Here is an 11,846-nt window from a genome sequence, read left to right on the forward strand (position 1 = left end):
ATGAAATCACAGGGAGTCGAATCTGTCCTCTTGTGCTGAGTCACTTCCTGAGTGGGGGCCACAAGACCAGGTGAGCCAGTTCATGGATCTGGGTGGCACCAGCTGTTCCACCAAGTTCAGAGTCCGAAAAATGTCTCAAGCACCAATCTTAGGATTTACAATAGTGATGTTTTCCCTAAGAATAATTGGGGAGGCTTAGAATCTTGTGGCCTCCAGCTGCCTGACTCCTTTTTTTTTTGTTTTGTTTTTTTTAGACGGAGTCTCGCTCTGTCACCCAGGCTGGAGTGCAATGGCGTGATCTCTGCTCACTGCAAGCTCCGCCTCCCAGGTTCAGGCCATTCTCCTGCCTCAGCCTCCCGAATAGCTGGGACTACAGGCGCCTGCAACCACGTCCGGCTAATTTTTTGTATTTTTAGTAGAGACGGGGTTTCACCATGTTAGCCAGGATGGTCTTGATCTCCTGACCTCGTGATCCGCCTGCCTCGGCCTCCCAAAGTGCTGGGATTACAGGCGTGAGCCACCGCGCCCGGTCCTGCCTGACTCCTAAACCATAATTTCTTTTTTATTTTTCATGAAAGCCGCTGACTTTCTTGATCTAAAAAACTTTACAAGGACAGTGACTGTTCTGCCAAAAAAGGAGCCAAATAGTATCAAATGGACTGAAAGTGAGGGTGGAGGTGAGGGACGGGGCCAGGAATCCATTCAGGAAAGCTGGTAACTGTCACCAGGGAAAGTGAAAAAGGAAGGGGGAGACATGCAAGAGTGAGAGTCCAAAAAAGTTGAAATGGTTAGGGGAGAAAACTCCCAAAAGACCCAGAGTGCACCAGACGTGAGTATGACAATAGCAATCTTCTCCTTTGTAGAGGACAGGGGAGGAGTCCCGACTCGGCTACAAACTCTGGGTGAGGGCTGGGGATTGAGAGCTTCCCGGAGAGCATCACAAGAAGGCATCGCATGCTCTCGAAGGCACCCGAAGTCCCGGGACTGCTTGGTGTTGGCACCACGAGTCCTTCGGCCATTCCCGGGACAGGTCTTCATCTTTCCTCAGCACCAGAAACTGGCCAAGGACAACATAGGCCTTGTCAAAGCCCCTTTCCTCCAGCTTCTTGCCCAGGACTTCACCAATCCTGGCCAGGCTCCCCACTAGCTTTTCCCCCATGGGCTCTGCCCTGAAGTCTCGGTGCTTTTGGGAGGTTGGCATCTTGATCAGGCTTAATCGGCAACTTCAGTTCCCGTAACGGTTCCTCCTGCCACCCGGCCGCTCCGGCCGATACCTCAAGCCACTAGAAGTTTCCTAAACCATAATTTCTAATCTTGTGACTAATTTGTTAGTTTTACAAAGGCAGTCTGGTCCCCAGGCAAGAAGGGGGTTTGTTCAGGAAGGGGCTGTTTTCATCTTTGTTTCAACGTTAAACTATAAACTAAGATCCTCCCAAAGTTGGTGCGACCTACACCCAGGAATGAACAAGGACAGGTTGGAGGTTAGAAGCAAGGTGGAGTCGGTTAGGTCAGATTCACTATCAGGTTTTCGCAAAGGTGGTTTCAGGAGCAGCCCCAGGCAAGAAGGCCAGAGGAACATCTGTTCTCACCCAAGCCCAGCGGCTTCTTCGGGTCACTACTCCTCAATAGCTCAGACGCTGTGGGTCACATTGGAAATTCCTGAGTTGGCCTTTCTTGAGGGCCCTCACTCCACCCCCTTGGAAGCACGGCCTCCACTTGTGTCTGAACATGCAGCTTCGGGAGAACCATACCCTGCAGGCCGGCGGGCTCAGAGCCCCCAACAGTAGCTGCCCGCTGGGGGTTGTCGAGGAAAAGAGTGAAACCCTGTAAAATACTTGGAGAGTGATTCTGAGCCAAATGTGAGTGACGGAAGGCCCATGATGGCGTCCCAGGAGATCCTGAGAACATGTGTGGCCCGAGAGGGTTGGGGTGCAGCTGGTTTGATACATGTTCGGGACACGAGACATCACTCAGTATGTGGGAGATGTACGTGGGTTTGGTCCAGAAAGGCGGTGGGTGTCCAGGTCATTGGTGGATTCAGTAATTTTCCAATTGACAATTGGTCAAAAGAGTTAAGTTATTATCTAAAGACCTGGAATCAATAGAAGGGAAAGTCAGGGTTAAGATAAGCTGTTGTGGAGACCAAGTATATGCAGATAGAATCAATAAAAGGGACTATTTCTTGTCAGACTTAAAGAGTCTGTTGTATTAGTCTTAAGGTCTCTGTTTTAATGTTAATGCTGGTCAGTTTTGCCTGAATTCCAAAAGGAGGTGGGTACAATGAGGCCTGTCTGACCCCCACTTCCCATTATGGCCTGAACTAGTTTTCAGGTTAACCGTGGAATGCCCTGGGCCTAGGGAGGGTCCATCAGTCGGGTGGGGTCAGGCGGAGATTGGAATTGTGTTTTTGTTTTACAGGGTGTGCCAGGGACGGCTAAAGAAGGTGGTCAGGGCCGGGCGCAGTGCCTCACGCCTGTAATCCCAGCACTTTGGGAGCCCGAGGCAGGCGGATCACTTAGGTCAGGAGTTTGAGACCAGCCTGGGCAACATGGCGAAACCTCGTCTCTATTAAATATACAAAAATTAGCTGGGCGTGTTGGTGCACACCTGTAGTCCCAGCTACTCAGGAGGCTGAGGTGGGAGAATCACTTGAACCCGGGAGGCGGAGGTTGCAGTGAGTCGAGATCGCGCCACTGCACTCCAGCCTGGGTGAGAGAGTGAGACTGTCTCAAAAAAAAATAAAATAAAAAAGGAAATGAGGGCACTGGGCCCCGTGGAGCGAGCCCTGGCCACACAGCGTGCAAGACTCCTCAGGCTGGTGTGTCCAGTAAGGAAGGACTGGAGGGAGTGCCTGGAAGGGGTGGGGAAGGTGGTGGGGTTGGGGGTGAGGTTTCCACGGTGGTGGAGCTGAGCTGGTCCCGCCCTGCCGCAGGTGGTGGGCAGGGGCAGGTGTGACAGGCAGGTGGGCTGGGGCTGGATGGGGGATTTGTCACACCCACCTGGGGAAGGAAGTGCTTCAGCTGAGCTGGGGACAGCCGCCCATGACACCCTTCCAAGTTGCCTTGGTTGTGGGCACGGTTCAGCCTTCATTACAAGCAGGTTTTTTTTTTTTTTTTGGTGTTGTTTTGTTTTGTTTTGTTTTTTGACTGAGTTTCGCTCTTTGTTGCCCAGGCTGGACTGCAGTGGCGCAATCTCGGCTCACTGCAACCTCCGCCTCCCAGGTTCAAGCGATTCTCCTGCCTCAGCCTCCTGAGTAGCTGGAATGACAGGAGCCCACCACCACGCCCACTTAATTTTTTTTATTTTTAGTAGAGACGGGGTTTCACTATGTTGGCCAGGCTGGTCTCAATCTCCTGACTTCAGGCAATCCACCTGCCTCAGCCTCCCAAAGTGCTGGGATTACAGGTGTGAGCCACCACGCCCGGTCAACAAGCAGGTTTTTAAAGGCAAATTTCTTCCTCAGTCATGTGTGGCAGGCCCTGAGCAGGCAGCTGGGTGTCCCGCTCAGATCCAGGCCCGAGTGGGCTGGGCGGCTGCAGAGCCAGTCACCTGAGCTACCCAGGGTGGGATCCCTGGCCCCGACCTCTGTCCTGACACGCCCCAAGCGGCAGCAACAAAGCCCCAATTGGCCTGGGCCTGGGCAGGAGGAGCTGGGCCGGGTGCCAGATACTGGGATCAGCCACTGCAGCTCCCTGAGCACTCTCTACACAGAGACGCGGACCCCAGACATGAGGAGGTAATGCCACCATCCCTGAGCCCCAATCCCCACCCCACCCAAACCTGGAGGCCTGGCCCTTAGCCAGAGGGGGCCCAGCTGTGCTGCGCTCCAGGGGGCCTGGTTCAGGGGAGTGTGCGGGTGGGAGGGAGAAGGAGGGGCCCTCTGAGGGTCTGGGGTCTGCCACCAGGCTCTACCTCCTCTGTGGCCCCGAGTGCACTTGCCTCTTGGTTCCCCTGGCCTGGTGGAGAATCACCCAGGGACCCCCACCCGGAACAAGGAAGGGGGAGGTGCCAGGCTGAAACCAGCAGGCCTGTGACTGCCCAAAAGGAAGGGGGCTGGGGGAGGGGAGGGGCTGGGGCGCAGGAGCCAGGGGCTGCCCTGAGGTGGTGTCACCCTGGGAGCTGTGATCTGGAGCTCAGGGAAGCACCCGGGCTCCCGCTGGACCCTGGAATCAGAGGCTGCCTTCCTTCTGTGGGGGTGTCTGTCTTCCCCCTCCTTGTGTGGGGGACCCCTCTCCCCCCTCCTGTGGAGGTGCCCTCCTCCTCTTCCCCCTCCTCTAAGCCAGGGCCCTCCCTGCCCCTCCTCTCCTGGTGTTTCTCCCTTGTAGAGAGGTGGCTTCTGGGTGGCTTGGGGACCCTTTGGTGCCCAGAGCCGTTTGCCTGGAGAGGGGACCCACGGGGATCCCACAGCCAGGCTGCTTGGCAGTCACCACCGACCACCTTTCTAGGGGCTACCGTGACCTGAATCCCAGGCCCCCAGGCTGTGTGTCATGGGGGGTGGGCACCAGGGGTGGCCCAGGCAGCACGGCAGTGGGAGTGGGGTCCAGTGCCCGGACAAGAGCCCCTGCCCAGCATCAGAACCAGCTGGGGGTCCTGAGGAGAAGCAGGGCCCCCGAACCAGACCAGACCAGGCCCCGGCCCCGGGCTGTCCGGGGCATCCCCCCTGCCCTTTAACCTCTCACCATGGCTGAGTCACCCAGAGAACGGGCAAAGGTCCCTGTGGAGCTGCAATCCAGGCTTGCAGGGTGTCCCAGACACTGATTCTTCTGCCTCAGCAGGAGTAGCTGCGATTACAGGTGTGTGCCGCCACCCCCAGCTAAGTTTTTTTTTCGTTTTTTTTTTTTTTTTTTTTTTTTGAGACAGAGTGTCTCGCTTTGTCACCCAGGCTGGAGGGACTGCAGTGGCGCCATCTTGGCTCTTGCAACCTCCACCTCCCAGGTTCAAGCGATTCTCCTGCCTCAGCCTCCCAAGTAGCTGGGATTACAGGCACCTGCCACCACGCCTGGCTAATTTTTTTTTTTTTTTTTTTTTTTTTGTATTTTTAGTAGAGACAAGGTTTCACCATATTGGCCAGGCTGGTTTCGAATGCCTAACCTCAAGTGATCTGTTCCCTCAGCCTCCCAAAGTGCTGGGATTACAGGCGTGAGTCACCGTGCCCAGGCAGTTTCATATTTTTAGTAGAGACGGAGTTTTGCCATGTTGGCCAGGCTGGTCTCAAACTCCTGACCTCGGGTGATCTGCCCACCTCAGCCTCCCAAAGTGCTGGGATTATGGGTGTGAACCACCGCGCCTGCCCCAGTCACCCTTGACTGCAGCCCTGCTGAGCCCTGTGCAGACCCAGAGCCCCGCCCCACCCCAAGACCACCCCACCCTGACAGACGCAAGCCTCCCCCGCAGGGCCCTGAAGAGACAAGTCTGCACCACACCACACACGCGTGCACACACACACACTCCCAAACCCTCACACTCTACACCACACCACACACGCGTGCACACACACACACTCCCAAACCCTCACACTCTACGCCACACCACACACGCGTGCACACACACACACTCCCAAACCCTCACACTCTACACCACACCACACACGCACGCACACACACACACTCCCGAACCCTCACACTCTACGCCACACCACACACGCGCGCACACACACACACTCCCGAACCCTCACACTCTACGCCACACGCGCGTGCGCACACACACACTCCCGAACCCTCACACTCTACGCCACACCACACACGCGTGCGCACACACACACACTCCCGAACCCTCACACTCTACGCCACACCACACACGCGTGCGCACACACACACACGCCCGAACCCTCACACTCTACGCCACACCACACACGCGTGCACACACACACTCCCGAACCCTCACACTCTACGCCACACCACACACGCGTGCACACACACACTCCCAAACCCTCACACTACACACCACACGCGCATGCACAGACACTCCCAAACCCTCACACTCTACACACCACCACACGCGCATGCACACACACTCCCAAACCTTCACTCTACACACCACACGTGCGCGCACACACACTCCCAAACCCTCACACTCTACACACCACACGCACGCACACTCACACACTCCCAAACCCTCACACTCCACACCACACGCCCGCACACACACACACTCCCAAACCCTCACACTCTACACCACACCACACGCTCGCACGCACACACACTCCCAAACCCTCACACTACACCACACCACATGCGCCCGCACACACACTCCCAAACCCTCACACTCTACACACCACGCGCGCACACTCACACACTCCCAAACCCTCACACTCTACACCACACCACACATGCGTGCACACACACACACTCCCAAACCCTCACTCTACACACCACACACGCATGCACACACACACTCCCAAACCCTCACTACACACCACACGCGCGCGCACACACACTCCCAAACCCTCACACTCTACACCACACCACACGCGTGTGCACAGACACTCCCAAACCCTCACACTCTACACACCACACGCATGCGCACACACACTCCCAAACCCTCACACTCTACACACCACCACACGCGCACTCACACACTCCCAAACCCTCACACTCTACACCACACCACACGCGCACGCAGACACACTCCCAAACCCTCACACTCTACACCACACCACATGCACGCGCACACACACACCCAAACCCTCACACTCTACACACCACACGCGCACACACTCACACACTCCCAAACCCTCACACTCCACACACCACCACACGCGCAGTCACACACTCCCAAACCCTCACACTCTACACACCACACGCGCACGCACACTCCCAAACCCTCACACTCTACACACCACACGCGCGCGCACACACACTCCCAAACCCTCACACTCTACACCACACCACACGCGCGCACACACACACCCAAACCCTCACACTCTACACACCACATGCGCGCACACTCACACTCCCAAACCCTCACACTCTACACACCACACACGCGCGTGCACACACACTCCCAAACCCTTACACCACACCACATGCGTGCGTGCACACACACCCAAACCCTCACACTCTACACCACACCACACGCGCACGCACACACACCCAAACCCTCACACTCTACACCACACCACACGCGCCCGCATGCACACACACTCCCAAACCCTCACACTCTACACCACACACGTGCGCACACACTCCCAAACCCTCACACTCTACACCACACCACACGCGCGCGTGCACACACACTCCCAAACCCTTACACTACACCACACACATGCATGCACACAGCACACACCCACCCCCAAACCCTTACGCTCCACCCCACACACAACATACATACACATCCAACATATACACGCACACACAGCACACACACACACCCAAGCCCACACACTCCACACCACACACAACATACACATCCACCACACACACAAACACACATAACATACACACACAGCACACGCACCCCCAAACTCACTCCGCACCACACACAACATACACATGCACCACACACACTCAAGCACACAGTGCACACACACCCGAACACACCACCCACAGCATACATGCACACCCACCATGCACATGGTCCACACCCACAAAACACACGTGCACAGACAACATATGCACACCCCCCACCACATACACAAACACACACATCCCGTGTCCAAACTGACCTGACACCCTGCCTGCCTGCCTAATGGTGCTGCCATTCACCCCTGAGCCCCCCAGCCGTGGCCCCGCAGCTCTGGGACACAGCAGGTGCCCTGCCTGCAGCAGCGTGCAGCCTCAGGGCTCTGTGGGCGTGGGGCTGTGGGCCCCCGCTGCTCCATACCCACCCATACCCACACCCGTGTGCAAGTGTGTTCATGTGTTTCCCCACGTGGAGGGCGGCACAGAGGCATGGCAGAACCTCTGGAGTTTCCGAGCCAACCACCAGTGCCTGCCACAGTGGGGTCCGCCCAGACTGTGAGGAGCAGAGTCTGGGGCTGGGGCTGTGGGCTCTGGCCTGAGGGGGGCGGGAGGCAGGTGGGCCTGGGGCTTCTCCCTGTTCTGTGCCTGCGCGTCTTGGCCCATGTGAGCAGAGTCCAGTAAAACTACCTGCGCTCCCAAGGAGGAACCCAGCCCAGGCCTCCCAGCTGCCCATCGGGGTGCTGCCTGGAGTTCAGGGGGGGCCCCTTCCCCTACCTCACACTTCCCTCTCTGGCACCCCCTCAGGCTCCTCCTGGTCACCAGCCTGGTGGCTGTGCTGCTGTGGGAGGCAGGTGCGGCCCCAGCACCCAAGGTAGGTGTGAGCCCCTCCCATCTGGGCAGCAACTCCAGTTGTCACCTTCTGCCCCTACAGCAGGGGATGTGGACAAAGGGCCCCTCTTCTGGCTTCAAACCCCAAGCTGGCTTAGGGGAGAGAGGCGTGGGTATGCTCATGACTCTTGATGCCTGTGCAGGCATGAGGAGGGGGCAGGCTTCCCTTCCCTGGGGTCAGATGGACAGGCCTCAAGACACCCAGGTGGTCCTAGGTGGAGGAGGTGGGGCCGGATGACACCCACGTGGTCCCAGGTGGACGAGGTGGGTCCAGATGAGCCCATGTGACCCCAGGTGGAGGAGGTGGGCCCGGATGACACCCACGTGGTCCCAAGTGGAACAGGTGATCCCAGATGAACCCACGTGACCCAGGTGGAGGAGGGCCCGGATGACACCCCTTGATACTCACCTGGGCCTTGAAGACCAGAGGTGACTCCATGTGCTAGTGGCTCAGCTGCACTGTCTGTGCTGACAATGGTGTCCTCAGCCGGGACTATGCCTGGGGACGGGCCCTGTTCCCTGGCCCATGTCAAGGCCACACAGTCTTACACACCTGGGATGGATCGGGAGGAAGGAGGCCCACGCCTTCCTTGACTGGAGACGCAGGAGCATGGGAGACGCAGCCCCCCACGGTGCTGGTCCTCCCCTGGAGCCACTGGTCCTCCCCTGGGGTCACCTGCTTTGCTCTCCTGTCTGTCCTTTGCCCCACTCAGGATGGCTGGGCTCAGAGCAGCTGACAACTAAGGTTAGCTGGGCTCAGAGCGGCTGACTGCCTTCTCTCGGCACCAGCCAGGAAGGTGTGGTGCAGACACAGCCCCAACCAGTCACTGCAGAAAACAGCCAGTGCATTGACGGCCGGGGTTGGGAGTGCTAGGTCAGGGATACGGTGCCAGGTTACATCCCAGTCCTGTGCTGCCCCAGACCCGGCCAGAATTCCAGGCCAGCTGGTCATCTGGGCACAGGCCGGCAACCTCACTCCCGGCTTGCAATCCCAACACCCGAGAGTGGCTCGCCCACTAGAGACGCTCGAGCTGTGCTGAGCTGGCCCTGCCCCCACCCCCTGCAGCCACCTCCATCCCCTGCAGCCACCTCCACCCCCTGCAGCCACCTCCACCCCCTGCAGCCCCAGGTGGGCCTCGGAGCAACCTCTCCCCAGGTGTCCTCCACCCGCGTGGACTGTGGCCCAGCCCACACCTGTGACTCTCCCCCAGGTCCCTATCAAGATGCAAGTCAAACACCCGCCCTCAGAGCAGGACCCAGAGAAGTAAGTCCCCCCAACCCCACCTCCCCACCACCCATTCCCTGAAGCTACAGCCCGTTCTGCTGGGCCCTTCCTGAACCTGGAGAGCACGGGGCAGATGCAGAGAGGAGCCCTGTCCAGCAGCTTTCAGAAGGAGGGGGCACTCCAGCCTCATGGGGATCTGTCAACAGCGCCCCATGCAGGGAGAAGAGAGCACAGCCGGAGGGCTTGGGGCTCCACGGCGTCTCCCTACTCAGCTTCCCCACAGCCTCCAGGGCAGCTTGTGCTCCACGGCTGGTGGCTGTAGCTGTGGCGGCTCAGTCTTGGATCCTGAGGTTTCCCCACATCCTTGCCCTTGGGACGCTGCTCAACCAAGGCTCTGACCACTGCCCCCCACGCAGCCGCCCAGGGACGTGGTGTGGAAGCCTGGCCGGGAGCACTGGGGGCCACTCATCTCTGTGGCTCTTGAGAGAGAGGCTTGTCCTGGGGCTGCTGGTGGTGGGGCTGGAGTGGCTGCCCTGGGATGGTGGGCACCCTCCTGCGGGGGGTTCTGTCCACCTCCCCCACCTGCATGTGGACCTGACCAAACTGTGCCAGCAGGGCCTGGGGCGCCCGTGTGGTGGAGCCTCCGGAGAAGGACGACCAGCTGGTGGTGCTGTTCCCTGTCCAGAAGCCGAAAGTCTTGACCACCGAGGAGAAGCCACGAGGTCAGGGCAGGGGCCCCATCCTTCCAGGTGGGCACAAGGTCACAGCAGCAGAGTCCGCTCGTGGGGTTGACTTGGACAGACCGAGGGTCTCGGGAAAGAAACTGAGACTATACCTTCATGTGCTTGTCCCTAGGCACCAAGGCCTGGGTGGAGACCGAGGACACCCTGGGCCGTGTCCTGAGTCCCGAGCCCGACCATGACAGCCTGTACCACCCTCCACCTGAGGAGGACCGGGGCGAGGAGAGGCCCCGGTTGTGGGTGATGCCAAATCACCAGGTGCTGCTGGGACCGGAGGAAGACCGAGACCACATCTACCACCCCCAGTAGGGCTCCAGGGGCCATCACTGCCCCCGCCCTGTCCCAAGGCCCAGGCTGTTGGGACTGGGACCCTCCCTACCCTGCCCCAGCTAGACAAATAAACCCCAGCAGGCCGGGCGCGGTGGCTCACGTCTGTAATCCCAGCACTTTTAGAGGCCGAGGCAGGCGGATCACCTGAAATCAGGAGTTCCAGACCAGCCTGGGCAACATGGTGAAACCCTGTCTCTACTAAAAATACAAAAAATTAGCCGGGTGTGGTGCCAGGTGCCTGTAATCCCAGCTACTTGAGAGGCTGAGGCAGGAGAATCGCTTGAATCTGGGAGGCGGAGGTTGCATTGAGCTGAGATCGCGCCATTGCACTCCAGGCTGGGCGACAGAGCAAGACTCCATCTCAATCGATCAATCAATCAATCAATCAACCCCTGCAAACAGGTGGGAGGCCACATGCCCCGGAAGACCAGTGACCGGGGCCCAGCCTGCCCTGCCTAGGAGAATCAAGGGCTGCACAAGGCCCAGGTGACCCTTGGCTCCCAGAAGGTTGCACTACCCGCAGGCCCTCCTCCTTGTATACCGGGATGGTGAGGCGTGTGGCAGCAGTTAGGGGATGGGACCAGAGGGCACCCTGGGACCAGTCTCAGCTGAGAAACAGAACCCACCCTGGGCTCCTTACAGCAGGAGCCTGAGACAGGGTCGGGGAGGACGGTGGCCGAGTGCCTGGGGCTCAGGGCCCAGCTGAACGGACGTGCATGTGCTCAGGTAGAGAGTGCACAGGTCTCAGGGGAGGGGGGGCAGACCCAGGCCCAGGACATGGCCTTTCTGCCCTCCTGACGTTCTGTGCAGCTCCCACTCTGGGTGCCCATCCTGCCCTCCTGGCCCAGCAGGCCCAATGCTGCAGCGCAGGTCCAGGCTGCTGGAGTCACTCACACACTGCATGTGTCCTGGGCACATGCAAATGTGGGCAGGGTTCCTGCGTGGCAGTCTCGTCCCTATGGTGAGAGAGAAGCACCTGGTGCCAAGCCCAGGGCTGAGCCACACACATTTGCCAGCTCCAGCAGCTAAGACAGAACGGAGCAAGGGAGAGAGGCCACCCATCCCTCATCCTGCCGTGTTCAGCCCTCGTGTGGCCACTCAGGGGGCTGAGGGTTTGCCCAGGTGTGGAAGAGCTCCTTGCACCGCCAGCAAATCCCCACTCTCCCAGGACACCAACGGCTGAGAGTAACTGCTCAAGGGTGCCCCACGGTGTCCCACAATGTAAGAGCTGCTACCCTGGCTTATGGATGAGCTGGAGAAGCC

The 11,846-nt window shown here is 58.8% G+C and overlaps 1 protein-coding gene across 2 annotated transcripts in view; it reads left to right on the forward strand.

Moving 5' to 3' along the window:
* PRAP1 (proline rich acidic protein 1) overlaps nucleotides 1-10,670 on the forward strand; it is a 26,036-nt gene extending 15,366 nt beyond the window's left edge. Inside the window, exons 3-7 of one of the 2 annotated variants that reach the window (XM_008969304.3) lie at nucleotides 3,464-3,736; nucleotides 8,205-8,271; nucleotides 9,500-9,552; nucleotides 10,129-10,262; nucleotides 10,369-10,670. In XM_008969304.3, the coding sequence (XP_008967552.1) occupies nucleotides 3,729-3,736; nucleotides 8,205-8,271; nucleotides 9,500-9,552; nucleotides 10,129-10,262; nucleotides 10,369-10,562 (456 nt within the window). In that variant the 5' untranslated portion in view covers nucleotides 3,464-3,728 and the 3' untranslated portion in view covers nucleotides 10,563-10,670. The remainder of the gene's footprint in view (nucleotides 1-3,463; nucleotides 3,737-8,204; nucleotides 8,272-9,499; nucleotides 9,553-10,128; nucleotides 10,263-10,368) is intronic. The other variant, XM_055093523.2, reaches the window with a different exon arrangement.
* The last annotated feature ends 1,176 nt before the right edge of the window (nucleotides 10,671-11,846 follow it).

Source organism: Pan paniscus, chromosome 8, assembly GCF_029289425.2.
Source record: "Pan paniscus chromosome 8, NHGRI_mPanPan1-v2.0_pri, whole genome shotgun sequence".
In the NCBI taxonomy this organism is placed as follows: domain Eukaryota; kingdom Metazoa; phylum Chordata; class Mammalia; order Primates; family Hominidae; genus Pan; species Pan paniscus.